The 23,034-nt window shown below is 40.6% G+C and overlaps 2 protein-coding genes across 4 annotated transcripts; both read right to left on the bottom strand.

The window, feature by feature from the left end:
* Window positions 1–393: 393 nt before the first annotated feature.
* On the bottom strand, window positions 394–11,417 carry slc12a8 (solute carrier family 12 member 8). Its single transcript, XM_053877456.1, has 15 exons — window positions 11,309–11,417; window positions 11,132–11,222; window positions 10,446–10,565; window positions 9,990–10,136; window positions 9,338–9,529; window positions 9,032–9,263; window positions 4,978–5,091; window positions 4,770–4,857; window positions 3,924–4,011; window positions 3,545–3,691; window positions 2,019–2,622; window positions 1,726–1,817; window positions 1,291–1,408; window positions 776–836; window positions 394–625 (listed from the first exon to the last, which is right to left on the bottom strand). The coding sequence occupies exons 3-15, from the start codon at window positions 10,557–10,559 to the stop codon at window positions 460–462; spliced, it is 2,163 nt and encodes a 720-aa protein (XP_053733431.1). The 5' UTR covers window positions 10,560–10,565; window positions 11,132–11,222; window positions 11,309–11,417; the 3' UTR covers window positions 394–459.
* A 775-nt stretch (window positions 11,418–12,192) lies between these two features.
* Window positions 12,193–21,453, bottom strand: znf148 (zinc finger protein 148). 3 transcript variants are annotated; one of them, XM_053877454.1, is made up of 7 exons: window positions 21,340–21,453; window positions 19,437–19,808; window positions 18,322–18,444; window positions 18,124–18,247; window positions 17,967–18,050; window positions 17,761–17,879; window positions 12,193–17,388 (listed from the first exon to the last, which is right to left on the bottom strand). In XM_053877454.1, exons 2-7 carry the CDS (start codon window positions 19,785–19,787, stop codon window positions 15,796–15,798), a joined length of 2,394 nt encoding a protein of 797 aa, XP_053733429.1. In that variant the 5' UTR covers window positions 19,788–19,808; window positions 21,340–21,453; the 3' UTR covers window positions 12,193–15,795. The 3 variants fall into 3 exon arrangements, with proteins under 3 accessions (XP_053733429.1, XP_053733428.1, XP_053733430.1); XM_053877453.1 differs by lacking the exon at window positions 21,340–21,453 and adding an exon at window positions 20,701–20,789; XM_053877455.1 differs by lacking the exon at window positions 21,340–21,453 and adding an exon at window positions 20,701–20,789 and having other exon boundaries at window positions 19,497–19,808.
* Window positions 21,454–23,034: the final 1,581 nt, after the last annotated feature.

Genomic DNA, 23,034 nt, shown 5'->3' with positions numbered 1-23,034 from the left:
ACGGCTGAATGAATTTTCGTAGTTGATTTTAATCCAATTTCTTGTGATTTTTCAATTACACACACACACACACACATATATATACACACACACAGATCATTGCCATAATGCTTTCCCCAGGGTCTCACCCAAAACGTAACCATGCAAAACAAATAAACTAGCCTTAACCAGGACCTAGTTACTTTGAGGTGTTCATCCTCAAATTGAGGCTTAACCTTGTGGGGTCCAGCCAAATGTCCCCACAATAGCATACGGTCCTCACAAGGGTAGTGTTTGTCAAGAATTGGTCCCCACAAAGTAGGATATAAACAACCCCACACACACACACACACACGCCACTAAACCCAAAATATCAAAGAGAAAAAGACAAGATCCTTGTGATTTAATATATTAATTTATTGATACACTCTTATCTCCCTGAAGTTCATGCAGAAACAACTCGATATGTGACTATGTTATTTAGTGGTGAGGAAGTGGTGCCACTTCATTGTTGATGATGGAGGAGACGTGGTGACGATGGCGAGAGGCAAAGTCCAGATTTTCCTCCGTCAGTTGGTTTGTTTTCAAGTCACCCATGGACAGAGCTGGCGTCAAAATGATCTCATCCTTTGGAAATTTATCTTTTCTGTCGAAGGAAGTTGTATGAAAATTAAATCACATTTAAATTGACCTAAATGGAGATATTACTCTAATTTATACCTTTATTTATCACGTTAAAAATCATAGTGTGCGTTAAAGGGGATTATGTTGCATTGAAAAGGGAATGAAAAATCACCTGCAGATGGATTTTAATGTCGATTTCAGCCATGAGCAGAAGCTAAAACGGGCCGCCACACCTGCAAATTCACCTCAAGACAGTCAGTCTCTCATGGAAGATGCCACTGTGTCGTAACCACAACAGTGAGTTCAACAGAAACAATAATATTCAAGGGGAAAAAAGGAACATCTGCGGTCACAACAGCGCAGTGGAACAAGTCTAACACTTGTTTTCTGAGAGTTGTGAGTCAGACAGCTGAGAGGGCTGGAGTGTGGAGCCAGCTGCGACGCTTTACACACCAGTCTACAAACCCCGACAGCTGCTATGAAGGCCAGAATGAGTAAAACTAAAAAGAATGTCAGAATCAGTTCTGAAGTAATTTGTTACACAGCACTTAATGCATCAAACTATGGAAGAGTGCACAATTCAAACCTTATTACACAGTAATTATACTGTCCTGTGTTATTATCAGTCACTTATGTATAATTACAAAACACATATGCTGTAATGGGCTGAAGAGGACTTGTATTTACCCAGTGGCAGTCCAGGGTTCGTCTTGCCGATGTAGAAGTAGAGCAGCAGGGCGAAGACAATGTTAGCTAAAGCGTAGACCCACTGGATGACAAACATGATCATTACAGAGCTCAACGCCTAAAACAAGACAAAAAACAGGTCACACTTTAGATTAGAAAATCTTACCATGCATAAACTACCAATACGTACATGTACAAGCAGCGTATTAGCCTGTGACTAGTCATCATCAAGTACTTACTAGTGTCTTGTCAAGCCTGACTATACCTTACCCAGGAAAGTTCATCATAGTTACTATTGACTATTGACAACCAAGTAATTTGTTTATTGCTAGTTTATGTGCGCCCCCCAATCTGTAGTGTTACTAAAATAAGTGTATCCACACAGACTATTTATATCATGAAAGTGACAGTGAAGATGACTAACTCGAGACTTACCCCGACGAGAGCAACAAAGTGGTTGCAGAACATGGCATAACTTGAGTCAGAAAGAGGGTCCAGTTGAAAGATTGCCTCGCGACATTTTGCATCTGGAACAGGTCCAGAGAGTGAGAGATTACAATGACTGGTACGATAGACTGTGATCATTACATACAGTGATCGGTGTGAAAACTTAAGAGCAAGGAGGAGTTTAAAAAAAAAGGCCATGGGACTCACACTCTGATCTTCACCTGAACATACCAAAATCACCATCCAAAACAGTGTCCACTTTTCAACACAGAGGCTATTACCTGTCTCTACATCTTGATTCTCAAATGACGGATCATCCTTGGTGAAGCCTTGTGTTTGGTCACGTGGCTCCTCTTTTTCACCGCAAATGTCACTCATCTCTTCAGAGCACCTGTCTTCTTTTGCGTTGGAGAACATGTTGCTGTTCATGTCCAAAGCGAAACTGTCCATCAATGTCTGCATCACAGCCGCCTTCCTGCTCGTGTATCCGACCGTGTTCTGCCTGGGGGTGGCGTTCTGTGTGGAGGCGACCTTCAACTCCGAGGCAAAGATGCGCTCCATATCCTTGTTGAACTCTAGCAGTGTCCCTTTCACCTGCTCGCTAGCTTCAAGGCCTCCGTAGTTCTGGTAGGCTGAACGAATCAGAGACCTGTAGCGCTTCTTCAGCGACCTCTGCTGTCGGACGACAAAATCCTTCTTCTCACTCTCCTGCAGCTTCACAGTCATGACCACACAGAAGTAGGAGTAGTCGATGAAACTGTACGTGAGCAAGAAGTTGATGGTGACAATCGGCGCCAGCACGTTAATGCCGCCGATCAAAATGAAGCCCAGAGTGGCCACGCTGGTCAGACAGATGGCGGCCACTGGCGTCTTGTTGGGACCTTTCTGTAGAGCAAGATCAAGAGTTCACTGAATATGACAGGAAATGCATTTTAACAAACAAGACGAGTTCCTCCCTCCACCAGAGGCTCAGAGTAGAACATTGTTTGACTCCGCTGAGGAGGATTTAGTATTTTGGACGCAGTAAAACCGTATATTGAATCTTCACTTTGGCACAGAAAGATCTGCGGGTGCTTCCGTGGGAGCTGGTGGATGTGGCTGGTGGGAAGCTCAAGGGTCCTCCATGGTAATTAGATGATATAAGCGGCTGCCTCCTGAAGCACAGCCTAAGCATGAAGTAAGAATCAAACATAAATGTCCTCTCAAAAGGCTCTCAGCGGAGCACCATCATTTCTTTTTCTGTGGTCCAATCGGCCGGTTATGTGAGCACTGCTGTGGGCTGGCCAGCGTCCAGAACACACAGCAGGGCTGCGTGGTGCCTGTCGCCCTTCCTGCGTTTGTTCAGAACCTTTGATTTGGGCCAAGATGTCTAAGGCCTCATTCCATGCCGCAGGGAGAGGTCACACACTGCTGCCAGTCTGAGGGAAACAGTGGGGGGATGACGGGGTCAGCACGTCGACATGGCTGAGCGCACGAGTTCCCTCTGCGCTGGAAAGTAGTGGTGAGTCTTCACGCTATAATTAGTCCTGTCACCGCTTCCTGCTGCGTCCACCCGGCACTGGCCGCTCTTACCTCCTCCCTCTCCATTAAGAAATGGACGGATGATCGCACGTCATGTTTACAAACACAGCTTCCATCGCGCAGATGTAATTCACATTTTCAGTTGATTTAGCAAGCTGCTTCCTGCATAGATGTTAGATAGCTTCCATGTCTCATAACTTATAAAGACAGATATTGAAAGAGAATAATACAAACAGAATCCATTTCTGATCTTAACAATGAGCCAGCAACTTTGTTTTTCACCCACCCCATTTGCCAGGAAGGCCAGCCCTGGGATGACCCGCTCCTGGGCGATGCACTGGAGGATCCTGGGTGCACCGTACAGGCCGCCCATGCAGGAAGCCAGAGAGGACACGTAGAGGCCCAGCAGAAACAGGAAACCCACCAAGGAGACCTGAAGGAAGAGAGAAAACAAACAGAGGCTGGAAGAGGATAGGGTGGAGTAGTCAGCTACACCCTGTTCAGTTCCGCTGCAGTCAGCCCCTTTTCAAAACAATGAGCCACCGACCGCCGATAAAGGAGTGAAGGACAATGAATGACTGCATTCTCAGATGAAACGCTGTGGTCCATGATGAACCGCATGTGGCAGTGAACATTTTGGAAACGTACAAAGCTGAGAACTGCACCTTTTCTGCAATCAAGAAGTCAGAGCGCAGAGCTTCTCTGGTGCAGACGGCCCCGAAGAGGAAGACAAAGACCAGATACAGGAACCACCTGTGGGTCACCATCAGTGCAGTGATCACTCTCAGCGACTGTTTTATCTCACTATTAACAGAAGAAACGACAGCTTCACAGACTAGTGGCTGAAAAGATCACATCAAGAGTGAGGGCTGTTGTTGTTGTTTTTTTTCATATCTTGGAAAATATCAATTCAATCCATAAATGCATATAATTTAATCTGTCAATCAGGTGAGATAAAAGTCCAGGTACTTTTTTAAGACGTATGTTTTTCATATGAAAAATAGCGTACAGTCAAAAAGCTTTATTTTTATGGCAGGGTAGACTTGTGAATTTTAACTTAAATCCCCAAAGAACTATTTAGAGATTTGCTAGCTCTGCGTGAGACAGATCATCATGACCATTTCCAACAGAACTACATGACACATTAGTTTCAGACGTCCTGAAACTACTTCTTAATGCCGCCACCAGGGGCACCACTACTCTGACCACTTGGTTGGAAGAATGTTCTGGAGAGTATCTGTTACTGTGGGTTGTTGGAGTAAACTTTGCATGAAGAATGCATTGATATTTATAATTACTGCGCTGATAACATTTCCATAAAGGACAGACAGCAAAGGGGTGAGTAATTTGCCATTAATAGCAAGTTAACTCACCTCGAGTGTGATTAATTGAGATTAAGATTTTCATCTAGCGACAGCCCTACATTTAAAGAAACACCACGGGAGTCACTTGTTCCCTCATAACATGAAGTTTACAGTCATTTTCAGTGGATGCTTGGGGTGTTATCATACGAGGTGAGGACAGCTGCTAAGGTTCCCACTGGGATGTTGTGTTCGGGCCGTTGCAGATCTGAGCTCATGTTGAAGCCTGTCATCACCCCTACACAAGCACACTCACACAAACAGAGAAAAAAATGTTACACATGATTTCATTTCTGGCACTGGTGAAGCATCAGAGGGATGAGCTGTGTAGGAACACAGTTTTAAAAAGTGTGTTTACCTGTAGCAGCGGGGAAGAAAACGCCAAACACGGTGAAGAAGGTTTCGCCTGGACTGTAATCTGGCATTATGTTGCTGCCGAGGAGCGGAGCTGAATATCCAACAAAGCCATGCTCTGAAATAAAACAACATTTCATGGCTAAAAGTCAAACAAAATTCCATTTCAAAAGCACTTTTCTATTAAAAACAATTAATATTTTTTAATCATTTGAGACTGATTGAACTCATTCTGCAAAACATAGAAGCTCCAGCTCCGACAGGATTGTCTATTTAACAACACTGAATTTCACCCTCTGTTATCTTGCAATGGGAAAGAATGTGTTCTCAGATTAATGACATGTTTATCCAAAAGGAAGTCACCACCCTTTTCAGAAGCTTGGCAGCTTCCAAGTTAGAGAGAACTTCCAGCAAGAGAGAGACCAAGTGCAGGATTGTTTTTTTTTTTTAAATACAAGAAAGATGTAAACAAGTTACGTAAAATACAACCCAGCCACACCAAGAATTTGGGGCGATTGTAAAACAAACTTGGTGACCCTGTGACATCATCTGCCGTCCAAACAATTGAGGATCAAACAGACTCAGGAGCGCTAATGTCACCGCTGCACCACCCTTATTACAACACCGACCCGTCGACCCAAACGGGTTCCCACGGCTTTGCCCAGTTCAATTTGAGGTTTTTTCTCACCATGAATTCAAATGTTGAATGTGGAAACAAAACATTACGGATGTCGACTACAGTTTTCCCACACTCCAGGTTCAGAAACTTTACTCCAATGGGTCTGTTGGATGAAATATGAAGGGATGAATCTGTAACTGTCATTTATTTCACAAACCAGAAAGCGAATTCATGTCATTCTTTCATGCAGTTAATCTGTTTTCATGAACATTGTACAGCATATTGCAGGAAATATGGATCAGTGCAGGGAGCTCTTTTGTAGGTCTATGGTTGAGTTTTGTCCAAGTGTTCTGTTGTGTCTTCTAAACTATTCAATTCTGCTTCCTAATGCCACTCATTTTCACTGAAATTGTGACTGATATACTAATGTCCTTTATATATTATTGTCTACATAATTCATACATACACACAACCACCGCTTCGTCCTGTTCAGGGTTGCGGGGAGTGCTGAAGCCTATCCCAGCGGTCCGAGTGCAATGCGCTCTATCAAACAGCAGGTGGCAGCAGCGATGGTTGAAAAGTATCAAAAAGTATATCTGATTTCATTCTGTTATGTTTAAGTTTAGTAAATTTCCAGCTTATGTTTTAACCGGCAATTTGATCAGAAGTATGGAGAAATGAATGGGGAAATCTTTTGATTGTTCGTAAGTCCAAACAAACCCACAAATCAGCCCCAAAATCGAAACACTAGTTCCCAATTCCACTTCTGACATCTACAAATTCTTTTAATGACATTTTGAGTTATGTTGTACACAACCAGGGAAACCACTGTCATTGAAAAAAAGGGCAGAGGCAAGAAGATGACAAGAAAAAAAAAACCCAAACATTACTTCTGTTTTACTGAAAACGTCTTCTGCACCATTTCATGGCAATAGTACATTTAAAATAATATTTTTCCTATAATGACAACAATGGCATGAGCTCTTTTTCTTTTGGCACCTCCCATCAAAGGATGTCACAGCAAGTCAGATCCTATCCTGCACATCCCTCCTTGTCACACCATCCATTTATGAAGTTTTATCCGCATTTAGGGCTGAAAAAGACTTAAAGATGACAGGGACATTAACCCATCACAAGGGACCACAAGAATTGCATTTCATTGACATGACCATGGACACAGGTCAGAGTGACCAATGAAGAGAGCGGGAGAGACTAAACATGAGTGAATGAACAAACTATATATCAACAGTTCCAAGTGACTAGAGATGCGCTGAGAGCATCCATCCACATTTTAGAAGTGTGAACAAGTGCAGATTGAGGCTCCATTCCTCATTCAGCATTCCTCCGATGCTGGAATGTAGATTACAGCAGGCCTCTCCCTCAGCCTGCCCTGACCTCCGTGCGTCCCACTATAACCACCATGAACTGTAGACCCAGGCTGAGACAGAAGTACGGGGGCGGAGCCAGGGGAGAGCTGAAGGGGTCTACATTTCGATTCGCTCAGGAGAAGACAATGCATTTCTGTGGCTCAGCTGCAAGCCAAACATGACAGTTGTGAGGTTCTCTTCCGTGTCACTTTCCAAAAATGTGGGTGAGTCTGGTTAACACCCTGCGCTCGGTCCGAAGGAACACATTGTGGCTTAAGGATCCGACTACGCGAAAATAAAATACAGGAGAAATGTGTGAAATTATGCTTCTAATTATTCACTCTTATGAAAGAGATATATGCTTTAAATGTAACCAATTCTTGGTCCAAAATCTAATATAATTTGCCTCAGGTTTCCAAATGGAATTCCAAAGAACCTTGAGATAGTTCACTCTGTTCTATGAGTTGTAGAATCACAGTGTAATAAACAAGACAAGTCTTGAACCACAATAAAATTAACAAAAAGGCACCACCAAACGGAAGACAGAAATAGCCAGGGCCACTCTACATCAGGTCCAGATGAAGCTCAGTGTTCAGTGAGCGCAGACTAATCTTGGCTTCCTGAGTTTGCGACCTGCTGGCTTCTTGCCAGCAGTGAAGTCACCAACACACACACACCGACTCTTAATGGGAAAAAGCTGGAATCACCGATAGTAAAGTGGTCTCGGCAGACGGGGCGGATTTATTGATTTGGAGGCCAGGGGTGTAAAAATTCCCATAAATCAATTGAGACTGAACACACACAAAACATATTTCACCACCATAAGTCTACATCCAGCAGGGTTCAAGATATTTTTTTTTTAAAACAATAAAATATCTTGATAAAATGGGGAAAACTCGGCAGCAGCTATTAGGATAGAACAAAAAAGAACAATGGAATCGCTCACACAATGGTCAAGAAAAGACTAAAACACTCCCGGACTGTAAAAAAAATCTGTATTTTTTTTTTTTTTTGGTTTAGGGGATATTTCTCTTCAATTGTTTTCAATGAATTGTTGAGACTCACCTCAAAGATGTTTAAAGGAGAGATGTTTTATACAGTGTTTTATTTGAAGTATAATTATGATGGAAAATGATGTACAAATACAGTGTAACACACAGTCCAGCTTCTCGCCTACTGACCCAATTCAAAATATCTTTATTTATAGATGAGTTACTGGGCAAATCTCTACCATACTCCCCACAAATTTTTACTGACTTCAAAGTCTGACGTTTGAATATTTCTGTGAACAGATCAGCACTGGTCTGACCTCCGAAACACACTTCCCTCCCTCAACAGGACGCTGACAATCACATGATTTGTCTGGAAGGACTTCCTGAGGATCGACTGAAGAATCTGCTTACCGTATAAAAGACCACAAAAATATTTTGAAAAGACGACGAGTGAAAAAAGAAAAAAAAAAGATTAGTTGGGTGACCTTTCATTTTTATACTTTTCTTTTAAGGGTGAGGCGGAATCACGAAAGAGTTGATGGCGCCATCTGCTGGTAGAATGGAGCAACATCTTTCGTCACACGAAACTTTAAGGGGCAGAGAATTTATTGAGATGCATTACATTTGTTGTTCTGCTTGAATGTAAAGACTAATAATTTTTACGGCTATGAGTTAAAAATGCAATGGTAGTGGTCTTTTCATCGATGTACCACTTATAAAATATTTTTTTGGCCAACAACCCCCAGAGAAAAATAAAATTTGCAATTCTCATTATGATTATGACAAAGTGACTACCAAATTTAAAAATAAATAAAAATTACAATAAACAAATGGCTTTCAAAATGATTATTAATATTATTATGATTTTTAAAAAAATATGGGGTCCCTACCAGGACATTTACATGCCAATGGTTTGTTTTACTGTTAAAGAAAAACCACCAGTTATTAATTATTGCATATAGAATAGAAATTTAAATGAGATAATATATGGAGCTGGCCATATCATGAGAATATTTTAGATAGTTTCTTCTACTATGACTATCAGAGGTCCACGTTGGAGTGCTAAAAGTTTAGACCAACCTGGGTCAAGGTGTGTGAAGGTTCCGACTACGAAGTCCAGGGTGGAAACTGCCAGCACAGCCAAAAGAAGGAGTTGGAGTCGAACGATCCACTTGACACCAGCCAGGTTAATCCCAAGCAATGCCAGCAGGACGGCAGCCGACATCCCACGCACCAACCACTGGTGCTGCAGGCCGAGCAGCGCTGCCACCGACTCTGAGAAACCTGTGATGTACATGGCTCCGGCCACACACTCCGCAAGACAGACACAAACCAACTGTAAAAATCTGACACTTAGGCGGAAGAAAATCTGCTGGTGGAACTTACCTGTCCAAAGACATAGAGGAGCCCAACGGTTCCCCCGACCCGGCCTCCAAGAACAGTGGAGATCATGGAGTAAATTCCACCGCTGCCCACGCCACAGTGCTCGCTGATTCCAATGCCAGACATCACTGTTGCTAATGCGACTAGCACAACAGCAGAGACAAGGAACATCCCCAGGAGGACACCTGTGTTCCCCTGAATGGTATGACATGACAAGAACAGTTGAACTGAAGGCGTAACATATTCATCCTTCCTTACATTCTGCTGTTTTACCTCACTTTGTGTGGCGTACTTATACAATGAAGTTGCCTCTTCTGACATGCCATTTCAACTCAAAATTGTACTTCATTTACATCAAAAAATGTTTTATACTTTCATATTCTTTAAAGTTATTCTCAGTTATGTAGAAAATCAGCACATATTTTTAATGGACATTGACCGGTGAAACTCAACAATGGAAAGAAAATAATGGAATTAATTCCCTCTTATTTGTAGCATTTCATCTTTTTTCTGTTTAGTCCTTCTACTTACATATTTCCTCAAGTATTCCCATCCTATAAAGTCTTCATTTCACTCCATCAGTATTTTTGATTTGATATGCAAGTGCAAGTTTCAAGTGCAAAACATCCATCCTCATCGACTCACTCTTACTCACCACCAAGTAGCCGGTGCGCAGGAACAAGACCACGCCAAAGATGTTGATCATGCAGGTAGTGAAGACCCCATCCCAGGTCCCGAAGAGAACCGGCTCCCAAACAAACAGTTTGATCTTCCACCATGGCTGGCTTGTCTGTCTGAAGCCCTGAACATGAAGACATTAATGTATGAGTGGATAAAAACAAGAGAGAAACAGTGTCATAAAGTTTTCAAAAGTGCTGCTGGGCAAATGTTTACTATGTGGGACTTCCCTCTCAGTGCTGGTGAAAAACTAAATCACTCAACTGCTGTGTTTGACAATATCAATACATCACACCCTTATAGACTTAGTGGCAGACTCTGACCTTGGATGTATTTAATGGACACACACAGGACAAAACATTTTGTTCATGGTGGGTGCTCTGGTTAGGTTCTCATTGATGAAACCCTCTTATACATTGTCATATTGATATACCTGTGCGTCCTCATGGAACAAATCACAAACTTGTGGGTTTGTTTTGTCCGTCTCCAGTGTTGTCAACAAGCTGTCTTGTGTGACAAGCGTCCATCCCCCAGGGACACCAGCCATTGCGACCTGGACAAATGAAGAGAGACAATGTAACACTGCAGAGTTCATTTGTTTTCCAAATATAGGAAAAGTGACATGAGGGGGACACAACGAACAAGTCCAGCTGACAAGACTACGGTTCCAATAAATCAGTTTTAAAAATCAAACACTGAAAATGTTCACTGCAAATCCAGAGTTGCCGCATGGATACGAACACACAACCGAGAAGAGCAAAATAAAAACATAGCAACCGCTTCCGAAATGATTAAATACATACTGTTTCTCTCCAAGAACACGGCTTGTCTAGTGTTTTACAAAAATAGGTGGCCCATTTAATTGTGCCAAATAAATAAATACATGCCTAATAAGTCGGAATATAAAGATAATTCGAGTAGTTCTGCTCCATAGTTCCAAACTGACGCCGCTTAGCATGTTAGCATTGACAATTTCTACTCAACTAAAGAACATTGTGGAGGCTATAACCTTAAGTTAAGTTTCCAAACCAAAACGAGCATCGTTAATAGTAACTTTCTTTTGTGTAAAACTCTCCACAAGAACTGTTTTGGAGCGATATTCCAGCAGGTGCATCTTACCTCTCAGCGAAGAAGTTCAGGCGAACGAAGCAGCTGCCGATTGGAAATTCCGTTTTTTCCTAAATTGAATTATGACGCCAACCATTTCCTCCTGGAGACAGTGTTGTTTCAAACGCCTGGAGCCGGTGAAGTCTCGAAGATGAGCGTGTGTGTGTGTGTGTGTTTAGGCCTGGTTACCTTGCAGGGTGTGGAGCTGCTGATTTCACCTGGGCTCCTGTTGGTTTTGGCCCCAGCAGCGGCGCTGACCGAGGAACTGAGCAAACACAGCGACTCTCCTCACACGTCCTTATCGTTTTGTTCCAGGAAAAGTCTGTTGACAAAATATATTTTGCCCAAAATGTCACGATATATAGTTAATAAGGTTTATTTTATTTATTTGTTCATCTAGTTAAATGTCTATAATGTCATTATTTCAATATAAACATATATATATATATATATATATATATATATATATATATATATATATATATATATATATATATATATATATATATATATATATTATTATTATTATACGGACCAGATGATATTTCATTGCCTGTCAGATTTACAATACTCGATATTTAGCTCTACTTATCACATATTTTTAACTCATTTTTAACCTCAAACATTTTCACTAAAAGGAATTATTAATGATTCTTTATGTTTAATGACTATATAAATCTTAATTTATGTCATATTTCATTGAACATTTCACAGAAAACAGATGCCTAGGCGAGCGTTAAGAGGCAACTGTAACTTTTCAAAACTGTTTTTGGACTTTATTTAAATTCCAAATGTCTCAAGTTGTTTCAAAAACGAATCGACCTTTATTTATACAGCAACCAAAAGTGTGGAGTAAGTACAGGTAGAACACAAAACGGCAAACAAAAATTGCAAACCAATTATTTGCAAAAATAATCAGCTATGAAGTCTACAAAATATAAGGCTGAAAAACTGAAACTGCAAATATGAGGGTGAAGGATACTAAATATATTAACACGATGACACATGTTCATCTTTCAAAAAGGAGACAAAACAACGGCACAAACAAGAAAACATCTCGCCTCATTTGTATGAATATTTTTATTAATATGGACATGACACACAAGAAAACCATTCGAGCCCAAAAATACAAACCAAAATATATTGCAAAAAATCCTAGTGATATGGGTTATTTTGACTGAAAGTAATCAACTAAAATTACAGCCTACTAGACCATGCAAATCATCACATTTCCTCAGCGTCAAACTGAAACTTCAATTTGTAGAAAAATGAACACCCAAGACTATTCACGTCCATTTTGTTGCTCCGTCAGCATTTTTATTTTCAAACACTCGGTTCACATGCGTCTGCGTCACGTCCACACTTATCTGACATTGTAAGACATTACATTTGTATTTTTTTTATTTTTTACTTTTTTTTGTGGAAATAACATAATTTGGTATGACAACTCCATGAATTCAGATTGAACTTGCAGATTGAGTTTTAGCAGTCAACATGGCTTTGAAACACACAAACTATTAGAAATGCAAAGGGATTACATCTCGGCTTTCCTGCTAGTCATTTATATACCAAGTGATTTTTTTTATTTTATTTTTTTTATTGAAGTAGACACTTAAAATAAACGAAATGGCTCTGAATGTAAAGGAAAAGTGGAATGTGAGGATGCGAACAGAATCAGATCAAGTGGCGGTGTTTAACATAAGATAGATGAGAATAGCAATTATGAGTGCATATGTATACATCAGTGCCTTAAATGTTTCAAAAATATTTTTTCTTTATCAAAAGTTTATAGTCCAGATCCTTTTTTTTCCCCCAAACACAAAACACACATCTTATATCAGTATACTAAATAGTTGTACAAGGACACTTATGGCCAGGTTACTGTCGATGAATCTTTAAAAAGGAATACAAATACCATGGCGCTGTTCAAACAAACAAAACATTTCAACTTTGCACCACAAATTCATTAGAAACACCTTAAGGCTGAATGACTGGTCTGCACTGTGCTTTACCTCCGGACATGAAATATTGTTGAGGAGTAGTGAACCGAGGCTTCTTCCAATAGCGGAGTAGCCTTAAAGTCTGTTTGGGTGGAGGTGAAATAAAACAATATACACCAATCAGCCATGAATTTAGAAAGAAATGAAGCTCAAATCATTATAAATATTTGAAATTACAAACTCTATTTGTAACTATTTTCAAGGTCAGTTAATAGCGGAAGAAACACACAGCATTTTGCCTTATGATAATAATGACAGATGATAATAATAACAACATAAATTATTATATTATTCAACTATTCAGGTTTAACAAAATTACAATAAGAAAATCAAAGCTTTATGTATTTCACAGAAAAAAAAAGTTTTAAAATGATTTTCTTTGCATAAATTTGGATTGAACTGTGGTTATACGTCATGCCTTCCCACTATTTTTCATTTTTCTACAAACAAACCTCTTTCACAATTTTATTCATTCATGGTTTATATTTGCTTCCAATAATGGCTGACAGGTGTATATCCCAAAAAAAAAAAAAAAAAATTAAGCGACAAACTTGAACATAATCTGAAAAACAAGGGTGCAATATATACAAATTTCCAAAGGCGACATCTAACTGAATAAATGCTTGACCTCTGCATACGAAAATGTCTATCAACAATAATATCTGACGAGAACATAAAATATACAAAACTATTTACAGCAGGGCATATATTCTCCGAGGAATGTTCAATAAGGAAAAATAAAATATTCCGTGACGAACGAGGCCTGTCCCTGATTGTCAATAGAATTGTCACACAAGGGGGCTTTAACATCGTCCCGTCTCCACTATCAGTGTCAACACATCAGCACCAACAGAATCAGACATATTTACATGAAAAACACAAGCCAGTACCTTTTGATTTCTGACGAGAGAACTGATGATAATTGATCCTCACAAACGTGATTATGACTGATACAAATACAGCAGCAATCAATGAAAATGTTTTTTTTTTTCTTTTACACCAGTTAAATAAAACAAAGAAAACAAGACAGCCAACATTAGATGCAGCTCTGACTTGAGATTACAGACTTACCCGGCGGATAGCTTATGTGTCTTTATTGTGCTAGCTGAGGTTCGCAGCACATCTGTTATAGAAGAGTATTATTGTACATGTAATATAAATAAGGCACAGATGATAATGACAGGGTGAAGAAGGTAAACCAAGCTTGTTGATCCACATGTACGAAATGGGGTTCATCACATGACCCAAAAATGTGTGCATCTTTCAGGAAGTATATGAATTAAAGAGAATAAACAGAATTGTATGTATTGCTTTACAGGGAACTTAAAGACGTTAAAATAAACTCATAAAAACACTTAAGGCTGCAAAATATGTACACATTTCAATTGCAATTGAAGGGGTTGTTTTTAAATACTTAAACATTCAGATAGTTTGGATTAGGCGCTTTATAATAATATATTTATTAAATCATGACAGGCCAAGGGGATAATTTCACATGAGATGTGAATTTAGTTGCTTTAAAAATCCAACATTGTGTTATACATTCACACCAAATTTTTAGCTCAATTAGGGAGTGTCTGCAAATTACATACAGAATCGAAATGCACATCAACTAAAAATGAAAAAAAAAAAAAATCATAAATGCAGTTTGCAGTACAAGTCAGGAGCTGCGGGGCAAATAAAATAATTTCATGTTATAGTATTTTCTAGGAGCGAAACCAACAACTTTGTGCTAAACTAGGTTAAAAAGCAAACCTAATTATTATTGATTTGAAAGTTAAAATCCATCAGTGTATAATGAACTTTCTCTGAAGTGAGATATGCTTTGCAAATACTAGCACTAACTCCAACAATAAAACGGGAAAAGCCACTTAAGGATAAAGCAGAGGAGACTTTTTATTTTACTTTCTGAGTGGCCGACTCCTGAACTGAAATGGGCATCAATGGTGGCATTATTCAATACATGACTTGATTTAAAATGTTTTCGACCCGTAAACAAGTGCTTTCATTGTTAAGTGCTCAATTTTAAGTTTCATATTCTCAATCACTTTTTGTATTTGGTATGTGCAGCCCGAAAGATGATTCAATCATGGAGAAAAACAGAAATAACTACATTCATTGCAGTGAAAAGTGTGCAAATTGTGCAGACATTGAGCACAATCTTTTAAAGTCAATTCACTACAAACCAAAAATGTGCAGCCACACATAATAAGGAGGAGGGGGATGTCATGTTGGATTTTAACGTGAAAATGCTTCCACAGACGCACATGATTGAATGTTAAGGACGTTTAAAGTGACAATTAAAAAGATTAATGTTGTTTGAATCATTACATAATTTCAAGAGGCAATTTAAGGCTGCGATGAATGATCATTTCGCAGAGAGTGGTAATAGTATGTGCAAGGGGGGAAATAAAAACATGGAAAATCCGACTGCATTTTGACCTATTTCTGCACTTTGGCTTTCAGTCTGTGACACTGTCAACTCTCTTTCACGGGGGAAGTGCCAATGTGATTCTCAATTAAATCAAGTTAACTACACATCACTTAAAAGTAAAAAAAAAAAATGCTGAAAAAATGAGCGCAGGGTCTTGATGCGGGTTTGATTTGGCAAAAATGATGCGGAGACAAATAAAGTGCTGCTGAAAATGATTACCTAAACTGAGTTGCGGTGTGGCCTCAACCGAATGTTTCGCTCGTGGTGACGTCAGGCGAGGAGTTGAGCTGCGATCGGCTCTCAGTGACTCGGACTAGAGGGAACTCTGGGAAGTCAGAGTTGGCTCCTCGTAGACTGACTTGTCCGTTGGCGACAGTAAAGAGCGAGGACGATCCCGATCTCTGAAAATGAGATTTGAAATTCGAGTCAAAGGAGCTTATTTGAAATGTCTGCATGGGAGAGTCCGTCTTTTTGGAAGGCGAAACCTGCTCCAGGAAATCCTCGTCGCTAGGCGACACCGTGGATGGAGGAGTGGTGTCGTCACCTGAAAATGAGTACGAGTGCTGGGAGTCGCCGACTAGTAATCCAAAGTGAGGCTTTTCCAAAGTGGATCTTAACGGGGAGCTCATCCCTGATTTAAACCTGCTCGGTGAGGGAAACTGCTTCTCCGTGGAGAAGAGAGGCTGCCCGGCTAAAGTCGGGTTCTCAGACACCAGGCTCAGGCTCTGGCTGGTCAGGTAGCTGTCGTTCTGACTGGTCCTCTCCAGTGCTTGCTGGAGAAACTTGGAGTACTCCTGCAGAAGGCTGACCTTCTCAGTCGGGGGCTGAGCTTGACCGCTGGAGGCCGCGAGACTCTCCGCTGGGCTTCCATCCGACACATCAGACGAGTTAATGGAAATGCTGGACGTGACTTCCGTGTCTGCCACGCTGAAGGAAATATCCGACTGTCCGTTGGCCTTGTTGGTGTAGTGGTCCAGCAGCGTCTGAAGAACCTCGTCTGGCAGCACGTTCCTGTCGTGTGTGGACTTGATCTCAGCTGTGATTGGCTGCGGCTCCAGAATGGTGGCAGGGACGGTTTCGTCGATGACGGTCGACACCACGCTTTGTGTCACGGAAGGCTGAGAGGAAATGCTGCCTGTGTAATCTCGAGTGCTGTTGGCCACCGTGGCTTGAAGGTAACGTTTCTTCTTCAGAAACTGCATGGCATCGTCGTAGTTTGTGCTGGCGACCGGCTTTATGGGCCCTCCCTGAAGAGTCTCCACAGACTCCAGCTCCGTGTTGCTCTCATCATCTAACAGCGATTGCTTGTCCACTATATCGAACGTATACTTGCTGCTTTCCTCAAAAGAAGACAACGCGGTGAGGCAGGATGAAGGGGGGTCGTGTGGTTGCTTGAGAATCCTCTTGGGAATCTTCTTCAGGACCAGTTTATGGGAAGCGGCTTCCTCAGACGTGGACAGGTCTTGGTGTTGGCTGGTTGCTTCTTCAGGAAGCTCCACCGCATAATCAGCGACCACATACTCGTGTTTGACTTTGGTGGGGACCGTGAAGAGAGGGAGACCTTCACTCTTGTTCTCTGCCACCCGCTCTTCTAATTCCGTCACAGGAGCGGCGTGTTCTTCTGAATGGGACGCAGAGTCGGGGCTTTCTACCTTCTCTGTGCACTTCTGACGTTTTTTCTTTGGCAGTGCACACTCTTTGGTGAGAAACTGGAGGCCTGACGGATCAGATTCACGCATGGGTCCAACTTTCTCGGCCGCCTTGTTGAGCTTTCTGTCTCGGTTCTCGTGACACATTCGCCGGTGCTTCAGAACACGGTCGGTCCGGGAGAAAAACTGAATATAAAGGGTGAACATTTAATCAACAAATGCATTTACACAAATAGTTTCAAAAGCACAACAATTGAGGAAAAACATAACAAAAAATACACAATTACTATAACTGGCTGTGACAACTATTCAAAGTAATCTATTAAAATAGGTTCCAACAGCTTCATGCATACGTGTCATAACCCTTTTATTGATCAATACTGAAATATTTATGCAATATTGCATGATATTTTTCTGTTTTTGACGAGCAAAACAACACTACACATAGTTTTACAACACCACTACACTTGCAAATTAGCTTATTCAATACTAGTAGCAAAAGCAATAAATACATACGTATCAAATATATTGAGCCGTTATAGTCTAGTTTCTTCTTACCTGGTGGCAATAGTCGCACTGGTATGGTTTCTCTCCACTGTGTGTCCTCTTGTGTCTCTCCATGTGATACTTCTGGATGAACTTCATACCACACTCGTCGCACCGAAAAGGCTTCTCACCTGATCAAAGAAAGCCAAGAGTAAATCCACGAGGCTACATCAGAGAGCAGAAACCGCATCATTTTGCACAATAAAAAATAAGCTCACCGGTGTGGATCTTCTCATGCCTCTGGAGGAGATATTTCTGGATGAAGCGCATGTCACACTGGCTGCACTGAAATGGCTTTTCACCTGAACATTTAGATGGTCCAAGTTACCAGCGAGGATGATTTAAACTCTGACAGTAGCGAGAAGATATTCGTACCGGTGTGAATGAAGACGTGTCTCTGGAGGTGGTAGTTGGTTCTGAACGCCGCGTTACAGTGGACACATACATGACACTTGGGGTTTTGCACGCCGATTGATCCGTCATCATTCAGACTGAGAATCTACAACAATAAAACATAAAAATACTCATGACTTCCTTTGACTCTGACTGAGAAAACTAAAACAAAAATGGCACCTTTGCTGGAGAACGCTGCTTTCTCTTTTTCTTCTTTTGACACACCATAAGATCTTTGGCGACCTTTTTGTCCTTCATCTGCACTGTTGGCTCAGAGAGCTTCATTTCCTGTTTAATGCCCAGCTGCAGCAGTAGAACACAATTAGTATTAAAAAGTAATAAAGCACAGGGCAATAAATTTTAAGTCAAAATGGCTGCTAGATGAGTGACAGTGAAAAATAGTCCTGATAATGGGCGACTGCTAAGACGAGTGTTCACAACGGTTATTGAGATCAATTACACATTAGGCCTAGCAGTGTCTTTTGAAATGCTATATTCATTTTTAAAAGGGTCAAAAGTATAAAGGCCTAACTGCAAAACTGGCAGCTTACTTCCTGTGAAAGCTGCAACCATGTCGATGTCAGAGACAGAAAAACAGAGACGATGGCGACAATTTGATTCAAATATTTCTTGAAATATCTACCTGCTTTGGTCTCAAAAAACATCACAGTCCATAAATGTTTAACATAACCGATGAGAGACTGCAGGACTTAAGACTTCCAGCTGATCGAGGTAAATAAATCAAACCAGCATACTTGTTTCACTCCAATCTCTCACCCAATAATTAACAACGCAGTGGTAGCTCCAATGCCAGAAAAAGTGAAGTGCACAGCAGGAAATCATGAAGTAATGTTCACACACTTGGACACGCCTCAGCCCACAAGTGTAACTAGCGCCATCATGTGGTAGTTTTAGATTACAAAACGGCTGATTTAAGGTAAAAATCCTTAAGTTATGAGTTGGGAAAATTCTGAACTTCAAAAGCCCACTTACGGCGTGATGGAAAAATGAAATTATATCACAATAATGGATAACTCAACAAAACTAAAAAAAAGCAATACTTTTAATTTAAGAGTAAATTACTTTAAAAAGTTTTTAAAAATTGAAAGAAGAATAAGTCACCGGACAGAGGATGGAAAGCCGGTAGGCTTGGCAAAATAGCAATGTCGCTATCAATTTAGACATGTAAACCTATTTATTAATGTTGCAATAGCTTCTAAATTCCTTCTTTTAGTGAAAGAGTTTCCACACAAATAATCTTATCACAAGCACTTCTTTGACCAGCGTGAACTCACTGGTATATGTAGCAAGCAGGGCAACTTATGGGTGAGTTTAAGGGGGAAATGCACTCCCACCTCGCCTCCCTCCTCTTCTCCATCTCCATTCTTCACCACATCCTCTTGCATCATCAGCTGTTCAGGAGGTACGAGGTCATGGGTAACCAGGGAGCTCACAGTCAAGTCGTCCTCTTCATCTTCATCATCGTCATCGTCCTCGGCCAGGAGCGGGTGGTTAACCAGGGACCGCTCGCCTAAAGTCATCACAACCAGTCCTCCTCCGCTGCCCAGCGTAACTCTGCCTCCTCCGTCAATCCCACTGCTGCTGCACTTCAGCAGCATACCCTCCAACTTGTCCTCAGCGTTCATCTTACATAGAGGATTCAGGGCCTGTGACAAGGATGACATTTAGATGCAAGGCTGAAATATTCACAAAGGTATCTTACATAAAATAAAAACTGAAACTAGGAGAGAGCAAACCTTCGCCCAGCAGTTCATCAACTCACAGGTAAAAACGTAACTGATTAAAAGTCGAAATCTGGAGTGTTCAGACCTTCAGTCGGACCCTCTCCAAACTGAGACATTTTACAGACGCCAGCATGTCCAAGGAGTTAAATACATGACAGACAAATAGAAACAGAACCTCCTTGGCATAGGCAATTAATATTATTCACATCAACTGGAGTCTGACTCATGAAGTCTATTGTTTACTCCTCGGCAATTTACAACCAAATTTAAAATAAACAACGAAGTAAACCAAGTTTTCCAGCTTTGCTTTTTCAGTACAATATCCGGGGCGGTTTATTTGTTAACTGACATTACTTTATAGTACATGATTATTTGATGATCATTTGGCATCAGAATCAACACGAAAACGAATATTTAAGGCATCCTACGCATAAAGTCAATGCGAATTGCTTACACAGATGCATAATTCGGAAGTTTATGCTCATTATTCGTCAGCTCCATAGATATCCAGGTCATGTTGAGTAATGAATATTTACTCATATGATCAGCAACCGCAGAGACATTTCAAACTTAGTTGAAAAGACAACCAAATATTTCCCGGAAAAGATCACGTATAAATACTTTATTCACATTGGGAAAGCATTTCAGCAGCGATCACTTGATGCGAAAAAGAAAGCTAAATTAGCCACCTGAACACAACTGAGCTACAGATTACATAAACACATTAAATCAAATTAGACAAAAGATACGGTGTCACGCATCTAACGAACAGCCTGGCTTAGCTAACAGCTTACTTGGGCATATATCCACTCACCGGGTCATTTAAGTTTCGCAGGGCTGCAGGTTCTTAATAGCCAAAGGCAGCTAACAAGACAGCTAGCTAGTTAGTTAGCTGTGTCAAATACTTGAGCGTCACAATACCTGAACAGGAAGTGCGGAGAGATTAACCTTCAGAATAAACGCCTCAAAGTATTTTTGACGCAAGTTTCATTGGGGCATCATACTTAAAACGTTTTAAAAAAGTCAACCTGGCCAGTAAATACCCAATCAACCTACTTTGTGTTGTATAACACGCTTCTTATTGATTATATCTAAACGTAGTAATACTTTAAAATTGAAGGTCACCACCGGAAACATTAACTACTAAAGTGCCTTGCTATAATACACACGGCCTATTTTTGGTTAACGGCAGCAAACACGAATTAAAGTACGAAACCATTTCCTGCAGCAATGTTGCTTAAAGCCAAAACCAAAAGGGCTGATGAAGAGAGAAAGGCAAAATCGTCATATAACCGCTGTCAAGCGAACCCTTGTTAGCGCCAAAAAAGCTTCCTCGGATGCTTCGATCAGGCCCCCGATCTAACAGCAGGACGAACACGGCGAATGTACGTCCGCTAGCATGTTAAGGCATGGGTTTTGCACATTAACGGAAGAGGTCAGCACCGATTCCTACCTGCTCCACGTCTTAGATGTGTCCAAATGCCATGATTGTTATGCAAACTGCAGAGCAACGATGGTGAGCGGAATAACCAAATACACCATCAAAAGCACAGAAGTCCTGATCGTGAGTCTGTCGCCCTCTAGTGCTGGAAACGAGGTACTGTTACATCAGAGTCAGAAAGACTTTATTTCCCAAAGGAAATTGTGTTTGTAACATGCTCTGTACACAACATATCACAATAAATTAAAAAGAAATAATATTATTAAGTGCAAAAAAATGGATAAAAAAGGTCTTAGAAAAACAATGTGCATCAAATGCAGTTCAAGAACAGAAAATGTGCCAAAAAAAAACCTTAATTGTATTTTTTTTCAGGGACGAATTGTATGTTTTTATTGCCACAGGAAGAAAGGACCTCCTGTGGCGCTCGGTCTTTGAGTTAGGCAGTCTCAGTCTATTGGTCCCCATTGGCCGCGTCTCTTAAATGTCACAATACAATTCTCGCCATTCTTATCAGATGTTCCAAAGCCATCTTAAAGGTGACCGTCTAAGAATGACTGTGATTCTCTCACTGTGTGATGCCATGAATTCATTCAGCGCGAATAGAAAAGGACCATCTAAACAGTATTTACAGCGTATCCATGTGAGAAGGCTATTGCACTGAAAGAGTTATTGCTCATAAGTCCAGGGACACAAGCTGATACTCAGAAGGAGTTCTACAGTTTGATGGCCAGGACTCAAATCTTAAAGGAACTCAAGGATTCAAATCCATTGTTTTACCCCATTGTTTTCTTTTCAATCTATTCTACCTTCTGGTATGTATGTGTCATTCTATGTTCAAAACTTTGTGTGCCTAGATCTCAGCCATCAAGAAGGCTCCAAGTTGTGATCCATACAGTAGTGACTATCATTTCAGTCACATGTCTGGCAGTAAATGGCTATTTACAAACTTCTGTTGGACAATTTCTGTTTTCTACTCGGCACAAACAAAATCCAACCCACCAAGTAATTTTTTTTGTTTTGTTTGTGTCACCATGTTTGACTCAAAATTCATTATATGTATGGTCAGCTTTTCAATATGTACATACTCTTCTTTAAATTGAACAAACTTCTGGTTGATCCAGATCCTCATATTAAACAGTGTATTCTGACCTGAATAAGTCAGAGAACCATTCATATTTTGGCTCTCTGAATGAATGGCATTCATCTTAATGACTGTACACAAGAACACAAATGCTTAAATATAAGTATATGGTACTGCATCATAAGCTGCATCTCTTTCTGCACTTTTAAAAATCAATTCAAGGTGATTTAATCATGGCATATTCTGTCCATCCAAAAAGTAAGTGGAGATCATCGAGGAAATGATGAGGTGGAGAGGTTATTTCCTGTGTACGATACTTTTGACTCAAGCTGAATTTTTGAATTCTTATTAAAAGTTATAGCCTTGTTGGGTCTGGTTGATATGAATTCATTATTCGTTTTTAGTTTCCCTCAAGGCAGTTTCTTGTATTTGATTGAGTCATTTTTCCACATCATATTTTCTATATTTTGGAGCATATGGGGCATGAGGCTGGGGACACCCAGGACAGGTGACCAGAGCATCGCAGGGCACATTCAGAGATGTTTTCTTAATAGAAAACCTCATACCGTATAATAAGTGCGCTGAGCCTGTATTACACTCAACATTTCCTGCTGAATCGCCGCATT

The sequence above is a fragment of the Synchiropus splendidus genome, chromosome 10 (assembly GCF_027744825.2).
Source record: "Synchiropus splendidus isolate RoL2022-P1 chromosome 10, RoL_Sspl_1.0, whole genome shotgun sequence".
NCBI lineage: Eukaryota > Metazoa > Chordata > Actinopteri > Syngnathiformes > Callionymidae > Synchiropus > Synchiropus splendidus.
The sequence above is the reverse complement of the archived record's forward strand: the minus strand, read 5'-3'. Positions and strand labels throughout refer to the sequence as shown.